At 43.0% G+C, this 21,850-nt stretch overlaps 1 protein-coding gene across 1 annotated transcript; it reads left to right on the top strand.

Annotated features, from left to right (window-relative positions):
• Positions 1 to 812: 812 nt before the first annotated feature.
• Positions 813 to 21,783, top strand: nucks1a (nuclear casein kinase and cyclin-dependent kinase substrate 1a). The gene is made up of 8 exons (XM_064303962.1): positions 813 to 1,078; positions 9,478 to 9,527; positions 10,219 to 10,321; positions 12,200 to 12,246; positions 12,758 to 12,892; positions 13,499 to 13,651; positions 14,136 to 14,285; positions 16,451 to 21,783. The coding sequence occupies exons 1-8, from the start codon at positions 1,062 to 1,064 to the stop codon at positions 16,672 to 16,674; spliced, it is 879 nt and encodes a 292-aa protein (XP_064160032.1). The 5' UTR covers positions 813 to 1,061; the 3' UTR covers positions 16,675 to 21,783.
• The last annotated feature ends 67 nt before the right edge of the window (positions 21,784 to 21,850 follow it).

Raw genomic sequence — 21,850 nt, forward strand, 5'->3', positions numbered from 1 at the left:
AGCTGTGCTATGCGCAAAAGAATGAAATGTACAATATTGTGCATGCTGTATGTTATAATCAGAGGAGTAGATTGTTTGCCTTTTTTAATACATTTTATTCTGTCAGGAAAAAAGGGAGATGGAAACTACTCCCAACTTATTTTGTTCAAATGTGTCTTTCCAATGCATGTGGATTCAACATACTGAATAGCATATAAACACAAATAACCAATAAGGTAATGGATCTATAGGCAGCTAGATTTTCTAAATGATTTTCATTTTATAGCAGGCCTTAGTATGGCAGGGCTAAACACAGCAAAATTATTCTGTACTTGAGAATGTTACAATGATGTCTTCTTGAAACACAAAATACCTGAAAGTGTATGCAGCTGGTTGTCAACACAGGTAATGTAGTGTTTTTTTTGGGGGGGGAGAATTACTTAGCAACCCCTCCCATACCAAAATGCTCCACAGATTAAATGGCTATAAATGCAAATTCATTCAAGCACAGCAGAACTGTCCGTGGTAAAAATGCCATGTTTACAGTATAGGTGAAACTTAAACAATTTGTTCATTTTGAACATAAAACTGCTGCAGCCTGAATCCAATATGGGCCTCTTTTTGTTTTCTTAGCAGTGTAAACTCAACCTATCCGCGTAGGGGGAGGGTGATTGTGGGTGGAACCAGTGCGTCTGACAAGCAAACGCTGACGCCAATGTAAAGGCACATGATGATTCGAACTATCCAATCGCTTTGTTCTCGTTACACGGCTGTCCAATGAGTTAGGAGTGTGGGCGGTCCTTCCAGCAGAACGTCCGCCCAATGCCAAGCGGGTAGGTTGTGCAGAACCTGCAGTTTCAGTTTGTTTTATTCACCATTTTGTGTAGCTGAGGGTAAAATTAAACTAAAATTCCTTTTAAAGCACATTTCTTCCTTTTATTTTTTTTGTTTTACGCGTGGAATTGGGCGATTTTATGTGACGTTGCATCACGTCCATAATAGCAAAATTGAACGTTTTAATTTTTATTTTCCTTGGATTTTTCCCTTTTTACATTTTTTAACCTCTACAGTATTTCTGCAAAATGTCAAGACCAGTAAGGTATGTTTGCTGAATGTTTTCTTGGTAGCTGCAACTGCATGCACGCTGTGAATCAACAAAACGCACCGTACTGCTGCCATATTCTGCTCTTGGGTAACATAGTTTTAGCAGAGTGAAAAGGTTGTAATTTCGTGTTTTTACTACACCCGTTTGCTAACAGTGATCTTTGCAGTGTGATGGTTAGCTTGCTATCGAAGGCTAGCTTTCTGGCTAGCTGCACGTCCTTTCGCGCGCGCTTCGAACGTGCATCCATTTGCAGACTGGCTAATACATGGGCATCATATGGGCTGCTGCGTCTGGGTTTCATTTCTGTTTAGCGGTATCTGGCAATTACAAAAAACGAAGCTTACTTTCATAAGCAGTGGCGAACTAAAATAAAAAAAAATATGGCTACCCATTCATCCTAGGCAGCCTCCAAGAAGCAGTAATAAAATCCCAGACTGGATATGGTCGTCATTGGTTCAGCGATGGGGTTGTGCTGTGCCCGTTTGCCTTTTAGTGGATGCAACGTTAACGTTTGTTTTAACCTTTAACACGCTTTCAGGTTTTACTTGTTGGTACGCGTTTGATTTGGAAGATTGGAACAATAAAATATTGGTGAATAACCAGGTAGCTCGCTAGCTGGCTAATGTGGGGGGTGGTGGGTAAGCAGCAGACCTTTCACGTTGGAAGCAGTAAATTAGCAGGCTAACACAGTATTGGAATGATGTCAGAGGGGGGCGGGGATCTGTGAAATTACCACACCCCCTCCTTGCTCTATCCTATGTGGGCTGCGTTTGTAAGAGAAATGCTCGGAATTATCTGCTGGCTTGGCGCTGCGGTGGTATATGTTTAAAGTCTGACGTTGTTAATTGGATTCATTACAGTCAACAACGATGGTTGCCTATTAGCTCAAGCTATGTGACAAATGTGATATCATTAAGTACCAGTGGTAAATTGCGTAGTTAGATGCATAGGTAGCCACGCTTTTCAACTGACAATTTAGTTGGCTAACTAGGTACACAAAGCATTGTTTTGCTGCAACAATGCTCAATTGTCAAGTCTGTTTGCGTATGTTCAAAGTACATTAACCGGTTATAACTAACTTTAGCACACATACCGCCACCCTACTAAAGTTTTGAAATGTGTGGGATGCTTACCTAAGGCATTTAATTGGCGTTGCAGCTAGCGGACTGGTTGGAGCTCTCTATGATCAGCTTTACGTCATAGCTTAGTCGAGTCTCTGGACAGGGGAAACGGGATCCAACATTCCAAATCTGGGACCCTTGTGTACGTTCCCAGATTTTGTTTTATTCGTCCCCAATACTTCCTTTGATAAAACTGCATTTGTTCGTCTTTAATTACATCCTCTAACCACGCACGTATTACCTGAAGGTGCAGTCTTTAAAATGACTATCTTTTTTAAAGCACTGCCGTGACATTTAAAAAAAAATAATAATATTGGAACATTTTATGACTCGGATTCTAATTTTCTTTTTTTCTTCTTCCTTTTTTTAAACGTTCTTCACGGCCCAATTACCAGCTAATGGATCAATTTATCAGAGATCTCAAGGTTCAAATTACAGTAAAGACGCAGCCGCTTGTAACCATGCCCCCGATTAAGTTAGTTGACCGTCACATGAAGCCGCGATCTGTTTCACTCGGCACGTCCTCCGTTCACACAGTTCCGGGTGAGTTCAGGAAATTCGAGCTCATTCACTGGCTATCACTAGGTACCTTAGTAGGGGGTACAAGCTCTTTGGCATGTCGTGTATCAGATGTTGTTTTTGGACCTGCTTTGCAACGTGTGCCATTTGCTCCGGATTAGAATGAAAATCCCGTATACAGAAAGAAATGGTTGAGATCAGGCCTCGCCAACGCTGAAACGGCTCATCTCACACTTGGTTTTCACACGTCCCCTGGCCGTCCTGTGGCTGTATTTCTACTGCTGTTGTGTTGCATTACCTTTCAGGTAGCTGAGGATGATGTCTGTAAGGTGAACCATTGGTACATTTCCTTTTATTTATTTGTCATTTTCAATTTATGAAACTTCTGTAAATTTAAAACAGGTGACTTGTCATCAGCTCAGCCTTCATTAACTTAAAATTGTGTAAGATTGCACATTGCGAGTTTGATTGTCATTATGCAAATGATCCAAGGAGTAGATGTACATAATTGCTGGTTATCTAATTACCTGTCTGTGTACTTGTCTGGAAAACTGTCCTCGTTGTACTCTTGTGCTTGTCTGTTGCTTCATTTGTTCCCGCACTGGAACAGTACTTTCTAAAATGGAATTGTGTTGGAATTGCCAAATTTTTTGTGACAAAAAAGAAATTGAATTTCCCGCTTGTTCACTGCTGTAAGGAAATCCTGGGTGGAGCCCTAAACGCTATTATTTAACCCTTTGAAGAATATGCCTTCTGGAATGTTTTTTGTTTATCAGTGTTCTAGAACTCCATTGCTTTCGGTTGTTACATCAGCATTAGAACATTAGAATGTTCAGTTAAGAACAACATTCTAATCGCATATTTTTGATCTCACACCTTTACTGCATCTTGAGGGCGAATGTGGCTTCTCAGGATGGGACCTTGATATCATGGAAACTGGTAAATTGTAGGCTAGGTCTTTACATTTTATGAGCCATGGGTGGGCAGACCAGAAGTCAGTGTGCTCGTATTTTGTGCTTCCATGCAATCACATCTGGTAGTCCAGCCAAATTTTTGCTAGCCCGGGTATACAGGAATTATATGTGTTTATCTGTGTGCCATTTCTACAAAAATGTGTTACAAACTTGCCAAGTCTTTTATGTGCTGAGTGAGTGTTGTTCTGTATTAAAAGGAATTGTGCAGCAGTTTGATTTTATAAAATCATAAATTCAATTATTTAATTGAAAATATAGTTTTTTGCTTTTGTGAAACAGTGGCATGACAAACTTGGGTTTTACTTGCAACTTCATAAACATGCTCTTTATTTTATGAGCACTTACAAAAAACATTTTGATAAACTTCACTTTGGTTGCTCTCCACTATTCAGTGTGCGATTGTCGGGCATCTTGAGTAAATGAGAGATCAATTGGCATGTAAATTTCTTAGCTAGAATTTCCATCAACTGAAATTAACATACAAGGAGCTGTTAAGCTTTTTGTTTTCACAAGAGCAATTCCTCCAGCCATTGGCAAGGTAGGCCTACACTGTAAGCTTAGGCAAGTTAGATAATGTTTTACAAACCCTGCTGAAAATTCCATCTTAAACCAGCCTAAGCTGGTTTAACCAGCTTTGACCAGCTGTGACCAGCTAAGAATCCCTGGTGGTCTTAGCTGGAATTTTCAGCAGGGGAAACATGGAGAACTACTTAAGTAACATTACATTCTGTTTCTAAAATGCTACCTAGCAGTCTTATAATGCTTTTGAACAACCATTGTGTTATCTAGCTTACATTGGCAAAGATTAGTCCGGATGAATGGCACATTTGAAAATATTAACGCAGTGAGATATTTCTTTACAAGGGTTTCTCTTAATGCTAATGATAATAATTTAGGTGAGTGGACGGCTGCTGTCACGCCTGACGTAGCGTCGGTTTGAAAGGGGAATATCAGAAATTTCAGCCCTTCTCTTCTGTAAAAATGCTAATTGGTGCGTTGTTCAGTCAGCGGTTTTTGCCTGCCTATTTAATCAAATGAGAACCAAGTGAAGGTCACTCTAGATTAATGACCAACAATTGCAGTCCGGCAGGTTTGCTTCAAAAACCACGGACGAGAGAATGGCTCTGGCAGTCTGGGGGGCATCGATAAGTTGCGTTTTTTGGATGTCTGGGCCAGAATATTGGCATCTGGGCGACCAATTTGTGCGCCCCGTGACCTTTAGATGGTAAATGGTAAATGGACTGCATTTATATAGCGCTTTTATCCAAAGCGCTTTACAATTGATGCCTCTCATTCGCCAGAGCAGTTAGGGGTTAGGTGTCTTGCTCAAGGACACTTCGACATGCCCAGGGCGGGGTTTGAACCGGCAACCCTCCGACTGTCAGACAACCGCTCTTACCTCCTGAGCTATGTCGCCCCTATGTCGTCCTGAACCTTTATCAAAACGGACCCCAGCAGGATGCGGAAAGTATTCCGCTCAGCTCCCAGTGCGAAAAAATGCAAAGCTTGCGCTCATCGAGGGAGAGCGAGCTTGTTGCTGGTGTACCCCATAGAGAGCCGTTATGTGGAAACGAGCCGGTACGTAAGCGGCAGCTTCTCGCCCCGGATGTCGTCTGCGACTCGTCCCGTTCGTTTTTTACGGCCGGCGTGCGTTCAGTAGCGCCGTGTGCAGTAAGTGCTGAGGGGGTGTAAAAGATTGTGAAGGCCCTGCAGTTTGCCCTGTTGTATACCACATACAGGCAGAACATTACCTGTGCCCCAACGCCATTACGCTTTGTCTGGGTGTGTGACGGCTCAACTTGCACTAATAACTGGCTTTCTGCTTTGTCAGAATTGGGCCTGCAGTGTCCGCCATCTTGAATTCTGTCGTCGCAAAAAAAATGACCTAATCGGTGATGTTTTTAAATTAATAAAATAATTCATTCATTGTTGTATTCAGACTGTATAAATCGTTTGAGGAAGCATTGCAGCTGTGGGTCACTCTGGCTGGACCTTCGTCCTTCTGAAGTCTGTTATCCTTCATCGTCATCCAGAGTCCTGATTATGAGGCCTTCGCTGAAACGAGATGAATCAGATGGCCACACTGCGCCAGTCCCCTCTGAGTGTCTAACTCCTTACAGACCATCTTGTGGGGGGGGCTTAATTTGGCAGCAGTGTTCTTCCGTTTTACGAACGCTGCGGACATCTGTAAGGAATTTTGGATGCATCGTGTTTTTGAGCCAATGGCAGTGAGCTTGCCTTGCTGTTGGCTAGTTGGCTAGCTGCAGTGCTGGTGAAAATATTTTTAAAAATGAACCATTTTATTGAATGAAGAATATGAATGTAATTGGTTCAGTTATCACCCCGTTGTAGTTTCGGGTAGAATGGAAATAATAAAGCGTATACTGAAAGCTGGATTTTCTCATACACTGGGGCAGAGAAAGGGGATTCTCTAGAACAGATTTCTTTTTTTCCCCCATAGCCAGCAGTCTGAAAATGTTAAAAAGAAATCATTTCTACTCATTCACAGATCCTGTGAAAGCACTTTTTATTTCAACATTAAATTGCTTAAGCCACAAGATAAAGGGGAATACTGGCTGGTTCTGAATTTGTGAATGGAAAGCATTTCCTTTTGGTGTGAAGACCGTTATATCTAACACAAGAGGTCTGATGGGATTTGATTGTTGTGTCATAATTATTCACTTAAAATTTGCTTCACCTTTTCTTAATGATACAATTAAGTAGTGTTAGGAATGTTTAACATACAATGTCATGAGTTTGTCATGTGGTGGACTACAGAGCAAACTCATAAATGCGTCTAACGCATACATTCATCACACCCTGTGTCACCACCTTTAAGCAACCTGATTTTAGGATTTCAGACCTAACACACAATGAATTCATAATACATTCATGTACGCTCCAAACACATTTCTGTGTGTAATCAACTCTCAGGGTATGATTACAATCACTTTAATTGCATTGCCCTTCATTAAAAAAAAAAAAAACAAAGAAAAAACTCTTCATCAAGTGCTGTGTGTTGTTTCATTTCCTTTGTTTGCCTATTCTGTGTAATTTTATGGGTTTCTTTGTGGTTATAGAGTGCCATGTCATCTCAGACGTGGTTCTATAAATAGTGGTGAATTAATGAACTGTACCTTGGGTTTTCAGCAGGGGTTCCATGAAGGTACCAGACTTTATATGTAGCGAATATATATAAATTTTGAACACGTTGGTGGGGGGGCGACAAATCCATGAGATGCCACCTTAAATACAGCAAATAATAAGTGTAAAGAGAGACACAGCACTCGCACGGAAAATCTGTTTCTAGTTTCCAGCATAAAATACATGCCATTTTTGTCTCCAGTCCTTCATCAGGGGAAATTATTTTAAATATTAAAACACTTGACTTTTGATGGGGGTCCCCTCCATGCCTTTGAATCGGGGTGGGGGGGGGGTGGGGTTCCTGGGCCAGAAAGGTTGAAAACCCCAGAAGTAAAGTTTGCTGCACAAATGAAAAAAATGGCTCCAGGCAAATTAGACATGCAGCCATTAGTATTTTATCTGTGTGTGGTTATTGTAATATTATCAAATGGGTTGTCTTTTTTTTGTAATTATTTTTTTCTTGTTTTATTGTCAAGAATTATTTGTGTTGTGATTGGTACTTTAATGTTTTTTCTTGCTTGGGGACTGCAGATGAAAACGAACCGGAGCCAAGTGGTGATTGTGATGGGCTCGGTCCCGGTTTAATATAATAATAACGTGGGTGACATGATAATTATTGAATGCAATAACGGTCTTCCCCATGATATGGTGTATTACCTTACTTTTCCTCTTCTGCAACGGGTATAAAAAATATTTTATATTATGTATATATATATATATATATATATATATATATATATAGCTATATATAATATATATATTATTATATATATGTATATATATAACACTGTATCGCCTAAGGTGCATCGATATGTGTTTATAGTACCGCATCAGGTGTAATTATAAAGAAAAGAACAGTAATGGTGGCAACGACCTTTATTGCGTTCGAAAATGACCGTTGCGGTATATCGCGCAGCCCTTTAATAAAGTAACAGTACGTGTTTCAGTCAGCCTGGCTGTTCACCTGTACCTCTCCAAAGTGCCCGTGAGGTCTAAACTCCCCCGCGTTGTTGCCACGAGGAACTCTGGCGCTCCGAGTCGAACCTGATTTGTGTCGCCAGGCGTATTCCTGGGCGCGTTGTGGGCTTGATGAGCATCCGTATATATTATTATTCCCCGAAATGCAGAGGATCGGTTTTGCTTGTTAGTTGCTTGTCCATTCTGTAATGAGAAACGTCTGGTGTGCGCTGATTGGGCCGATGAATCACAAACTGCTTTTGGTTGGTTTGCCTTTTATTTGATGCCGGTACAAGTGTTGTAAATTGTGTTTCTGGATATTATTTGAGTAGAAAAAATGAGTGTCTGAATGCAAAATTATTTCTTATTTTCATCCCTTGACAGTATCTGAAAAAATAAGGTTAATGCACCCTGATAACTTAGCATTTCTTTTTCAGTAATGCTGCTCTGCTGATGCATGAATGACTTTGAAATGTTTTGAATAATCATAACGATAATAATAACTATAATAATAATAATTCTCAACATGGCAATTTTGGAGGGTGTCTTTTAGCCAGATTAGGCCTACTGGCTTTTTGGTTCCGCTTCTGAAATCATTTTTAAGTGACCCTACATGCTGTTTATTTCAGTGCTGATTTGGCTTTTTTTTTTTTGCTTCTCATTCATCTCAACAAGTGCAGCCATCACTGGTCAGGCAGCTGCCAGGGGCGATTGTTATCTTTTCACCAATCTGATTGGCTCAATAAATAAAATTGTTTCCAGGCGACAGCGCTTGTTTTTCTAAGAACAGGTGTATGATCCAAGACCCGTATTACAAAATAAATAAATAAAATCCTTCCAGATCCTCAGGGAAAGCGCATGTGATATGACAGTTCAAAAGGACGTAACACTTTCCAAGTCTGGAGTCTAAAAGAGCAATTCTCAGGGGGGGGAACTGCCTGTCTGTATAATCAAGGGAAATCTGAGCGCACAGCTGGCAGCGGGTCACGAATCCATCTTTCATAGCCGCATTACCTGTCTGCGCACGATGCAGCTGCAAACGTGATGCAAGAATGATGGAAATGAAGAGGGGGCAACACGGGCAGGCAAATAATACGTTTCTGCTGAATTGGTCCTGCATGTCCGGTGTGCACACGCCAGGCCAGGGGATATCCTGTCAGTTCTGCTGTTAGCCACATTACAGTCATTCAGCGACTAGACCGTGTGCATCTTGTTTTGTTGTCATGGTGAACCATAGGTGTGCATTTCATTATATTGCATTTTAGCAATTTGGGGGCACTCTTATCCAGGGCGACCGACGCAGATTCCTTTTTTAAAAAACATAAAATTCATTTGTGCAGGTGGGTATTTTACTGGTGCTGCACAGATGCAGTGACGGTGTGTGTAGGCGGGGACTAGAACCTGCAGTCCTAACAAGCCCAGTTCCCTAAGCATTATTTTATATAGGCTACAGTGTCGTGGCTATGTCATACAATCTTCTGCAAACGTTACCTGGGTTCAGTTGTCATCAGATGAGTTGTACTGCACACGGCGAAAGCTGTGGCAAAAAAAATAAATCCTCGGCCCTCAAAAAGGTGTTTTGGTGCAGTCTTTTTTTAAAATTATTATTATTATTATTATTATTTATTTTTTTTTTTTTCCTTCTCCTGATGGCGGATTTCTTTTTGTGTTTCTACAGGAACAGGAAGGTGGTGAATTACTCGCAGTTCAATGAGTCCGACGATGCAGGTGAGCCAAGGTCCACTTCGCAGTGTGTCATTAATTGGGTTGCCTGTGCAAATACAAATTTTAGGGGTGTAACGGTATTGGCTACAAAACTCACGGTGCTTAAATGGTTATCTAATACTTGACGTTGTAGTGTTATTTCCAGCACTTTGAAAGTTTATATTTCAATGTGTCTGTGTGTTTAAAAAAAAAATTAAATTCAAATGAAAAAAGTTCATATTGTCTCAGCAGCCATATTTGAAAAATGCACTGCTTTAAATGATGGTTCAAAATGTGAATATTTTAGAGAATATATGATATTTTGATGCCATTGTGCAACAAGGTAAACTTCAAAATGAAGCGGTTGATTTAGAACCAGTTACATTTCCTTCCTCTACTCCCATATCTGGTGTTTTATTTTTTTAAAAAAGATTTCTCCTCTTGCTGTGCGCTCCTCTGCCCTCGGATCAGTCCCTTAGCGGGCGCTCACGCCGCTTTGATTCTGAGTGTTATTTTCGGCTGCCCTTTCTCGCGTCTCGCGAGACCCGACGGAGCCCACGAGCTAGCGTAGCGGCGGTGAGCGTAACCAGAGCGGTAACCAGAGCGCTGCGTTTGCGTGCGGTCCTGCCGTCCTTGTTCCGTCTCTGGCGGGGCAAGGAGCGCTGTAAGTTTACGGCCCGGCCGTCAGACTTTGTGTGTGTGTCTCGCTCTGCAGACGAGGAGTATGGCAGAGACTCGGAGAGAGCCAAAAAGATGCGCGCGACCCCGCGAGAAGTGAAGCACAAGAAGAGGCCGGGGAAGAACTCTCAGGAGGACAGGTGAGGGGGCGGGACGTCGGGACGCAACGGGAGGCTTCCCCTCAGTCAGGGCAGGACACCGACTCTTTCATCCACTGGCCACAGTGGCTGGTGCATCCCAAAATTCACTAACCAATTTGAACTGTTTAGTAGACAACTAGATATTTAGACTAGAACAGGGCTTCAGAGTGGTGGGTGGGTTACCTGCCAAAGTGGCTGGTAGAGTAGACAAGCTTACCAGCCACAAATAAAAATGACCTGCATTTGGCTGGTGGCTGGTGTTTAATTTTGCAAGCTGATGATCCCTACACAGTGGATTATTTCAACCCATACAGAAAAATTGTATTTTTATTCTAACAAGGCTTGTGATAATATATATACAGTATTTGGACAAAAGATATCTGATGATAAAGCAGCATGTGAGAGACTTGATGTAGAAGTTGCAAGTAGCAGTGCAGCCAAGGTATTTCAAGAGTGGATTCGGAATTGCCTCAGGGAGGGTAGAACACAATAACGGCAGGGATCGAGGGACTGTGGGAAGTGTAGTCCTGCAATAATTGGAGTCAGGACCCCTCTTCCTTATTTACATTAATGATTCAGTGTAGTTGAACATAATGGGGTCTGCATGTGGGAATTGAAATTAAAATAATTAATTTTAGGCAGGACTGCTATTTGAGATCTCGGAGCGGTCGTGTCTCCTCTGCTGTGTTGCAGTAAGAAAAGGCCGAGCCAGGATGGTAGTAAATGTGTAGTAAAACCAGACCCTGGGTCAAATACATATTTGTTTTGGATTCAAATACTTTTCTACGCTTTACTTATCTTGTGTGGTGTATTGGAACCAATGAAATGCTCTCAAAAAGTGCAAACCCTACCTTCTGTTCATATTGGCAGGCTCACTTACACCGGGCAAGATCAATAGGGCACATAAAAGTGTTTGAATCCAAAACAAATACGTATTTGACCCTGGTCTGGGTAAAACACATCGACAACAAGTATTAGAAAAATAAGCTTAGTAATGTCAACGCCTACAAAACAGTCTCGGTTCAGTATTATTACCGACTTGGCATAAGGTAAACTCAGCAGGCCTGTTGTGACGTATTTCTTTGCACAGAAGAGAGAGCTGTCATTGTGTGTAATATAGCCTGCCTGGTTAAGTAATGGGGGCAAAAAACTCAAGGTTTTTAAGTCCAGAATTATGATGCTGCGTGAGACACTCTAGCTTATAGGTATTATATGTAAACGGGTGAGAGTGCATGGGAGTTGAATGGCCTGTTCTCCCCCTCATGTGTTTCTGTGTTCCACGTCCTTCTCGGGCTGTTTGCAGCATGTTTTTTTTTTTTTTTTTTTCTTTTTTTTGAGGAAGGAGGTAAAGGGAACGAACAGTCTGAATAATGGCTTCAGTGTGAGTAGCACCCAAGGGCAAAACTCGGAGGAAATTCAACAGTCTTGAGTGTTTGTGAGGGGAACAGCTCTTGTTGCTGTACAGCTCAAGTCTCTGAATAGTCAACTTTCTGTGGTATTGGATTATTATTATTTTTTTAAATTTGGGACATTTGCAGATGTTTACGGCTACCTGAATCTTTAAAGGACTAGTATAGGTGAATTTGGGGCATTTGTGGTCTAAAACGTTACACTTCATGTTCCTTTAACAGATATGAAGGTCTTGCATCATGGCCTTTTATTTCAACATTATTGAATGACTTCATCATTTAATGTCCTATTGGGCAGTTTATTGCATCAGTATCACCAGCGTTCATTTATACTAACAGTACCTGGCTGTTAATTTGAGTAAGTATAAATGTATGAAATTTTGAGAGAATTTTAAAAAATGTATTTATTTTTGACTAGCACTAAAGCAGATTATTGCACATACAGACTTTGTGTTTCTCTTTTTTTCAGCGATGATTCTGATGACAAACTTTCAAAATCCAAAAATGATTCTGCTGGTAAGTTGTGCATTTTCTCATGCCTTGGAATTATTTGTCTTAAGAGTGATGCTCTTTGTTGACCATGACAAGAGTCTACGGCGCTGGAGTGCAATCACCTCTGTCTGATCAAGGGATTGGGTGAGCCTTGCTAATCACCAGGCACTTAGAAGTTACTGGTGGTCTTCAATGAGAAATCATTGCAGATACAACTGGTTGCAGCCCTGATCTTGAGGAAAAGAATGGTAACACACCATATGGTGGCGAAGACCGTCATTTAATTTGATAATTACTGTTGTGATATATCGCCCTGCCCTACTCAGGATAGGATAATCTGCTTCGTGCCTAAATTGTCAAAGTAAATGTGTGGTGTGTGGAGTTTTAATTTGGCTTGCCCGAAGCAAGTGTGTCAAAAAGACCCGGGCTTGTAGACAAGAGCGTACCCCTTTCTGACAGGAAACCGTTTCTCCACGTTGAGCGCGCAGAAAAGACGAGATTCGCGGCTCACCGTCTCCCGTTCCTCTCGTTTCAGATGACTTCGGTAGTGATGAAGACAATGACTTTGGCGAGGAGGAAGAGGAGGAAGGGGGCAGCGACTACGACACCAAAAGGGGCAAGAAGGGGAAGAAAGTGAGCAGGAGGTCACTGAAGAGGAAACGAGATGCAGGTACTGTTCGCTCGTCCCTCGCACAGGTGCCTCATACCCACAGCTGGGCTTTATCACCTGTGTGGCTTTATCACCTGTGTGGCTACTGTGTTCGCCTCTGCAGTTTTGGCTCTGAATCATGCTGGCCCTGCAGCGTATTACGCAATGTGTTTCACTGGATCAAATCTCAGGTGTATGTCAATGGGAGTCTAGTGTGGAGAATATCTCAATGAACACAACGTGACTCCTTTCAAATGGATCTATATTATCTGAGCATTATGGTAGAAGAATTCTTGGCCTTTTTTTTGGCCAAGGGGTGGCCGTGTGTCTGAACGCTAGACTAGTCTGTCCTAGCAAGTGTTTATTTTACATCTTAGCTGGGGGGGGGGTTCTGAACTGTAGACTGGTCTCTCCTAGCAGGTGTTTATTTTGCATCTTGACGGGAGGGTGTGTGCACTCTAGACTAGTCTCTCCTAGCTGGTGTTTATTTTGCGTCTTGGCAGGGGTGTGTGCACTCTAGACTGGTCTCTCCTAGCGGGTGTTTATTTTGCGTCTTGGCAGGGGTGTGTGCACTCTAGACTGGTCTCTCCTAGCTGGTGTTTATTTTGCGTACGGGCTCTCCTGCAGACGACAGCGACGACGATCGCGAGGTGAGCAAGAAGGTGCGGCAGGTCCGGCAGGCCGCCTCCAAGGCCGTGTCCAAACAGAGGGAGATGCTGCTGGGGGACGGGGGCAGCGAGGACGAGGACCGCGAGGATGACGAGCAGGCCCTCCTGGACCGTAAGCCCCGCCCCCTCTGCTTTGACAACGTCTTTTTTTCTTTTTTTCCAAAACCCTTCCTTTGCTACCGTAGGGGGGGGGGAATTTCAAAGACCGTGATCGGTTCTGAACAGGAGGGAAACGGCATCGCTGAGCTAGCGTTGCGCAATGCGGTTTATCTGCGGTCAAGGTTAACTTGGGTCTGTGTGGTACACGGGACAGTTGAGTTTCGCAACGCAAAGTCGCATTATGGTAATGTTCAGGAGGAAGTGTGAATCTGCAAAATGGGGGGGGGGGGGAGAGAGAAATTCATGAAGTTTGGTTTGTTTGCACAACATTGGTGGTCTCTTAATGGCAAAATGCACAGCATGTATGTATGTATGACTGCATGAGAGATTTAGAACGGGCGCACAGGGAATTGTCAAATTCAAAATGGTGGCTTCAGTTCCGCTTTAAAGGGGCGTGGCCTAGACGAGCTGCACAGAGTCTCCGCTCTCTTCTGCAGAGTCGGAGGGCAGCGACGAGGACTTCATGGTGGACGACGACGATGACAGCGACTACGGCCACTCCAAGAAGAGGAGCAAGAAGGTGATCAGGAGAAGTAGGCCCGAGAGGAAGGAGAAGAAGTCCCCCAAGCCCAGACTAAAGGCCACAGGTACTGCCCGTTTCTGACCAGGCTTACCTCTGCCTGACCAGGAGGCTTCTCCTGTGTAGTGATCGATTAGGGTTGGTGGGTTCAAAACCTACAGGAGTGCAGATGTCCTGGAACAGGGTTGGGCAGCTCTGCTCTTGGCCTTGCTCTAGGGGCAGCAGTGTAGTATCATGGGTCAGAAAAAAAAAAAAATTTGTGTAAGTCACTCTGGATAAGAGCGTCTGCTAAATGCCTGTAATGTAATGTAATGCGTTGAATGAGGTGTGCTTTGTTAGGGTTGGAGTGAAAACCTACAGGACGGTAGATCTCTTGCTGTTGAATGAGGTGTGCTTTTTTAGGGTTGGAGTGAAAACCTACAGGACGGTAGATCTCTAGCTGTTGAATGAGGTGTGCTTTGTTAGGGTTGGAGTGAAAACCTACAGGACGGTAGATCTCTTGCTGTTGAATGAGGTGTGCTTTGTTAGGGTTGGAGTGAAAACCTACAGGACGGTAGATCTCTTGCTGTTGAATGAGGTGTGCTTTGTTAGGGTTGGAGTGAAAACCTACAGGACGGTAGATCTCTTGCTGTTGAATGAGGTGTGCTTTGTTAGGGTTGGAGTGAAAACCTACAGGACGGTAGATCTCTAGCTGTTGAATGAGGTGTGCTTTGTTAGGGTTGGAGTGAAAACCTACAGGACGGTAGATCTCTAGCTGTTGAATGAGGTGTGCTTTGTTAGGGTTGGAGTGAAAACCTACAGGATGGTAGATCTCTAGCTGTTGAATGAGGTGTGCTTTGTTAGGGTTGGAGTGAAAACCTACAGGACGGTAGATCTCTAGCTGTAGAATGAGGTGTGCTTTGTTAGGGTTGGAGTGAAAACCTACAGGACGGTAGATCTCTAGCTGTTGAATGAGGTGTGCTTTTTTAGGGTTGGAGTGAAAACCTACAGGACGGTAGATCTCTAACTGTTGAATGAGGTGTGCTTTTTTAGGGTTGGAGTGAAAACCTACAGGACGGTAGATCTCTAGCTGTTGAATGAGGTGTGGCTTTGTTAGGGTTGGAGTGAAAACCTACAGGACGGTAGATCTCTAGCTGTTGAATGAGGTGTGCTTTGTTAGGGTTGGAGTGAAAACCTACAGGACGGTAGATCTCTAGCTGCTGAATGAGGTGAGCTTTTTTAGGGTTGGAGTGAAAACCTACAGGACGGTAGATCTCTAGCTGTTGAATGAGGTGTGCTTTGTTAGGGTTGGAGTGAAAACCTACAGGATGGTAGATCTCTAGCTGTTGAATGAGGTGTGCTTTGTTAGGGTCGGAGTGAAAACCTACAGGACGGTAGATCTCTAGCTGTTGAATGAGGTGTGCTTTGTTAGGGTTGGAGTGAAAACCTACAGGACGGTAGATCTCTAGCTGTTGAATGAGGTGTGCTTTGTTAGGGTCGGAGTGAAAACCTACAGGACGGTAGATCTCTAGCTGTTGAATGAGGTGTGCTTTGTTAGGGTTGGAGTGAAAACCTACAGGACGGTAGATCTCTAGCTGTTGAATGAGGTGTGCTTTGTTAGGGTTGGAGTGAAAACCTACAGGACGGTAGATCTCTAGCTGTTGAATGAGGTGAGCTTTGTTAGGGTTGGAGTGAAAACCTACAGGACGGTAGATCTCTAGCTGTTGAATGAGGTGTGCTTTTTTAGGGTCGGAGTGAAAACCTACAGGACGGTTGGTCTTGAGAATCGGGGTTGGGCTGCCCTGGGCTAAAGATCTTGTTGAGCTGGTAATTAGTAGGATCAGGTGTGCCAAATTACCGTTAAAATGAAAAGCTTCAGGATGGCAGATCTCCAGGAACAGGGTTGGGATTCATTGTGGTAGATGAATACTTTTTTGTTCTTGATTCACATTGGGGGAAAAAGGCAGTGGGGGGGGGAAGTAAATTTCACACATATTAAAGGCTTTTAAATAACAAGATCCCAATGTTCTTTTCCCCCAATCGACTAACATTCAAATCATCCATGAAAACACACTTTCAAGAATATATATATCGAATGTAAATTAGTAACCTACCAATCACCCCCCATCCCCACCTGCGCACCCCCTTGTTGAAACCCCTGGCTTTAGAGGGGTAAAGCATAACTCCAGCTCCCGAAATCCACCATTTGTGTAAAACGGATATCTTTCCGCCCCCCCCCCCCTTCTTCTGCAGTGACCCCCAGCCCCATGAAAGGCAAGGGAAAGGGCCGCCCCAGTGCGGCCAAGGCCCTGGAGAAGTCCTCGCCCAAAGAGGAGGGGGACCCCGACAGCGCCCCCGAGGAAGAGGAGGAGGACGAGGTGGAGAAGAGAGAGACCCCTCCCCCCAAGAAGACAGAGGAGGCGCCCGAGGAAGAGGACGACGTATCGGAAGAGGAAGCACCCTCTGGGGAAGACTAGCCGGTCCCAGGCAGCAAAACCCCTCGCTCTGTTTTACCTTTTAGTCTTTAGGTCTTTTTTTTTTTTTCCTCCCTTCTCCTCTTCTTTTTTTTTTTTTCCTTTTTTTTTTCTTTAGCGTTAGAAGATTTCAGTTTCCGTGTTGGCCTGGCTCAATGGTTTGGACATTTTACTTCATTTTTTTGCTTTTATATAGCCTTTCTTTAAGGACTTTTGAGTGTGTGCGTGTGTTTGTGCGCATGCATCCATGCGTGTGTGGCGTGCTTGCGTGCTTGTGTGTGTGCATGCGTGTGTGTGTGGTAGAACGAGTAAATGGTGAACAGAAAATAAGAACAGAGCCTATTTTACAGATGTAGGATCACAAGCACACCTGTGTCTGACAAGGGCAGCTGCTTATCTGAGGTCTCAGATTTTAGTTTTTTTTTCTTCTTTCCCCCTCTCCACAGTGATTTTGAAGTTGTAGCCCAATTTGTATAAAAAGATGAGTGAATGGATTAGAACAAATTTCCAGTAGGCGGTCCAATATTAAGACCAACGCTAGCTGGTGTCAGTCTTCGCCTCAGTTAGGGCTGGCAAGGAGCTTCAGTAAATCTCCCAGTCGAAGGCTGATGACTGACTTCTTTTTTCTTTTTTCTTTTTTTAAGCTGCAGCCGTCCTACTAGCAGGTTGATTAGGGAAAAGGCCACGTGTCGAAAAGCCCTGGCGGCCGCCCCAGTGATTGTAACGACACTGTTAAGCTGGCTCGAGTGTCAGAGAGAAGCTTGAGCAGCGTTATCCATGGAAAAATGATTCAGTGCTGTTCGCGGTCCCGACGGACGCCTCGGTAGAAATTGAGCGGTGGAGAAAAACTATTCCATCGTGAAGCTGTTTGTTTATCTTTTGTAAAACACTATCCACCTTCAGTCGGTTCCCCTAATTCACTGTGGACGAACAGATATGTTTTCAGACGATGCTGTGTGTGTGTGTGTGTGTGTGTGTGTGTGTATGCATCTGCATGCATGAGAGTTTTTGTTTGGCTGTTCTACTAGTGCGGCTGACGGTACTTGGTTTTTGCCCTTTCAAAGGGGTGAAAATCCTGCTTCAATATCAGAAAGAAATCATAACTTTATTTAAACATTTATGAATTGTCCACACATCATGGAATTAAATTGAATACTCACCTTTACTCACCTGTGTTGTTAAGCTGAAGCTACATTCCTGTATTTGAGAGCTCATATCGCGTCATTGCGCAGGGGACATGCCTGTGCACGTGTACACAGTGCAGTATTTTAGTGTTATTGTGAGGGAGAGGAAAGAGCTGTTAGAATGACCTGTACTCGACCTGTAATGTGTGGTGATTAAGTATGGGTTACCATAACAGTCCACTGTACAGGCCTGCTCGAGCAGTGGCCTTATGGCACGAAATATCATGTTTATCCACAAGGGGGCAGTGCTGCCATTTAAAAAAAAAAAAAAAAAACATTTTTCTTCTTTTATTTTTTCAGTAAATGATTTTGGACTGTTGTAGCTGCTTACGTTTCCAGACAAAGATGGTGGAGGCTTTGCAGGGGACTTGCTTAAGCCAGCCTGCTGATGTTCTGTGTGTCGATCATGGCCAATCGAGTTGAGGGGCACGGGTGCATTGAAAGGCCCCTCTGGGCGCTTTCTCTGAGGGAGGGGTTTTGTTGGGACGTGCTGAGCATTAACAAACCGCCCATTCGGTTTGTGTGCTTCCAGTATCCGACATCCCAACATCCAAATGTAATTCCTCGTGTTTAATTTCATACTGCCGATTTTTTCAGACTTTCATTCTTGCTCCGGATAATTGTTTAAAACGGACTGTGTGTTTGTGTACACACACTCACACACACACACACACACGCATGCACACAGTAAAGAGTTGTAAGGTAATGGATCATTTAATGAATACAAAATAAATAAGGAGGGGCCTTTGGTGCTGTCCCAAACATGGCAGGCATCTATCATGGTTCAAGCCTTTGTGCCAGGCATCGTTTATTTTGTTTGATTTCACAAAAGTCCTTTTGTTTTGCTTGGTTTCTTTTGTTTTGTTTTTTTTTTGTTTGTTTTTTGTTTTCAATTTTCTTCAATTCAGATTTTTTGTAATGTTTGTTTTTTATGAAAAAAATAAAATGTATCTTGATTTTAAAGAAAAAAAAAACCTAAATCATATCTCTTTACTAAAGAATTTGGAAAGGGAGGTTGAACGGGTCAGTCATAAAAGGTTCTGCCCCACGCTTCTGTCCCACCCTAATGGTCTCCCCTTTGACGCTTTCTCCCCCGGTCTCTGTCTCGGTGACACACTGGTGGAAAACTCAATTTTAAAGCCTTTGTGGGAATGTTTTAAATTACTCTTACTGCGTGTTGTGAGTTCAACTATCGCCTTTTTTCTTCTGGTTATGTTTTCCACACGCGACAAGCATCTCCAAGATGGTGGTGTGAAGTGGAATTATCTTTGTAAAAATGTTTTACTATGCCTGTATATTGTCCTTAGTTAAAAGCTGCTAATTCTGAAAAGCTTCTGTCTCTCTCTCTCTCTCTCTCTCTCTCTCTTCCTCTCTTTCCTTCTCTCTGACGATCGGTTTCATTGTCAATGCCTTAATTTGTGTCTTGTCTGGCAAACGGCGACGTGACAGAAGAATGACCTACCCTGGCCGACGTGGTGGAGACCTGGAGAGATTTAAGCGGTGGTAGACCCAGGTGTGGGGTGGACCGGGTGCGTGGTGGCAGAACCATCCTTCATGTTACATGGAGAGTGATGCCAGCAACTAAGAGCTGGCCAGTTTGTACCTCTTTCTGCAAGATTCAGAGCTCGGAGATTGTGTCTAGCGCCCCCTGTGGGATGAACTCGGCTAACGCAATGTTCTTTCAACGCTGAGAAGATTTGTGCTTTAGCCAAGGACGAGATGACTTGCTGCAATCCAGTACATGTTTGCTGTACTGTACATCTATGGTCAGTTGCGGTCACACAGTTGTTTTTTTTTTGTGCATTGGTATATTTGAATTCAAATTTCACTGTCAAGTTTACTTGATTACAGAAAGCGCAAAGTGTGGAATTACAAAAAAAAAAACAAAAAAAAACAGCAGCAACCAAGAATCTTGTAATTATTGTTAAAATGAAATGACCCAAAAATTGTATCCTGTGGTTTTTGTGTTTCATAGTTGTATGTGACATGCAACTGGACAACAATTGCTCACATTTGCGTCCATTTCAAATGGGCAGTGTGTACATTAGTACGTTCGCGCGTGTCAGTTAGACGGTTATAAGATGAGGGGGAGGACTGTGTGAGGCTGTACTGGAAATAGAGGCGTTTCCTTTATACCTAGATCTGTTCTTTTCCTACAGTTGCTTTGCTACAGAGGTATAAGTGTTCCAGTGACTGTCCAATAAAAAGCATTTTGTAGCGCGCCCCCCCCCCCCTTTCCTCTTACTGAAAGTCATGCCGGTGTGCTTTTCTTGTAGGCGTTGCATAGGCTATGTATGATGGACTTTTTTTTTTTAGGGTGAGGGGGGTGCTGTCTTTAAGACCTAGCCTCCTTACCCAAAAAATAAGTACCTGCTTTTTTAGTCAGTTGAGCCCACAAGTGTAACTGATGGGACGTCCTGTGCCGGCCCTATCCTGCGATCTCTGTTGATGAGCCTGCTATTTTCAGTTTGCTTGTGCAATGTTTTATATTGTGCGCCAAAGCAGCAACGTCCGTGTCCAGTTTTTGCCCATTTGATTTTGTCGAGCGCTGCAGCAAAATAGCACTGCACGTTGTGTAGCATTATCATCATTTACCGTGACGCTCACGCGCTATTGCACTTCCTTTGGTTTTCCACGTGTAAAACCAGTCCTTGTGTATTCTGAAGCTCGCAGCAGAATCTGTCCTTTAAATAGATTAGTCTAGTGCCGGGATCGTGAAGTCTGCGCGAGGTCTCTTTGGGGCGAATGCTCGGTCGCAACGAACCGCTTCGCTTATTGGTGGCGCGTGACAGTCCGCGGACGTTTAGCTGCTGCTGCTGCTGCTGCAATCAAATGGGGGGAATTAGATGGCCTTTGGCGCACGTCGTTGGCGGGAAGGAAGGCCGCTGTGTCCGAACCACGGTGACTTTGAGTCCGACGCTGAGCTGCTTTTAGATTTTGACACTAACAGGCGGCGCATCGTATCGGACGCACGTTTTTATTCAGCGCTGAATGTGACCGAGACCAAACGCTTTTTTTCAAAACCAAGAAACGAAACTAAATTTTTCAAGACCGAGACTTGAGATTTAAGACCACAAGTTAAAGTGGTAAAGACCAAAACCAGTCCCTGGCCTCGAGTGTCTTTTTTTTTCTTCTTTTTTTTATCCGTCTGGAAATGTGATGAAATATCACGAAAAGATGATAAATGGTTGATGTCAAATCAATTTCCAATTAGGGCAAAATGGTGATTTGTGAAACCATGTGAGTAAATTTACAAGTGAAAACAGTTTCCCTGATTGCAATCATCAAATGGAGGGATGATGTATATGAACACTTTTTAAATGTAGAGTTCCTTTCACCCAAGTCTGACAGATTCAGAATTGGTGGGGTAAATTCATTGTAAAGACATGTACACAGTTGTGATGAATGTCAATGTTTTCTTTTGTGTAGACGCTAAGCTAGTTCATGGGATACCTCTTGACTATTTCCCAAGAAAAGGAAAAGGAAAAAAAAAAATCATCGCTAAATGTCCTTGAGAGTAACCTTAAGAAAAACGGGTCAGGGAGTCGTGAAGAGGCATTTGTTTTGATTAAGGGAATACGTTTTATACCGCTTTTAAGTGAAAACATAAACATTGTGCTTAGTATGGGATTTTTCTTTCTAAACGGCAGTTGTTTTCATTTTGACAAGAAAGAAAAAGTGGAACAAATTACAGTAATCTTTGTGTGCTGGCAATGTAACTATGCCCATTGTGCGTCCTGCTGGTAAGGGTACTGAAAAAGAAGCCTTTTGTCAACAATGTCTAAAAGGAGTTAACTGCTGAACTGTGGTGCATGTTTTGGAGAAGATGTGGGGAAGGCAATACAGTGGTTCATGGTATTAATGATGACAGTGATGTTGATGATGATTAATGGTTTCCCAGCTTCTAATAAAAGCAACCTACTTTTTATACTGCTTAACATAGTTGTTTTGTGATGAACGCGTTTTCTCTCTCCGTGAATTTTCTCTGGTAATCT

This window comes from Anguilla rostrata, chromosome 13 (assembly GCF_018555375.3).
Source record: "Anguilla rostrata isolate EN2019 chromosome 13, ASM1855537v3, whole genome shotgun sequence".
Taxonomy (NCBI): domain Eukaryota; kingdom Metazoa; phylum Chordata; class Actinopteri; order Anguilliformes; family Anguillidae; genus Anguilla; species Anguilla rostrata.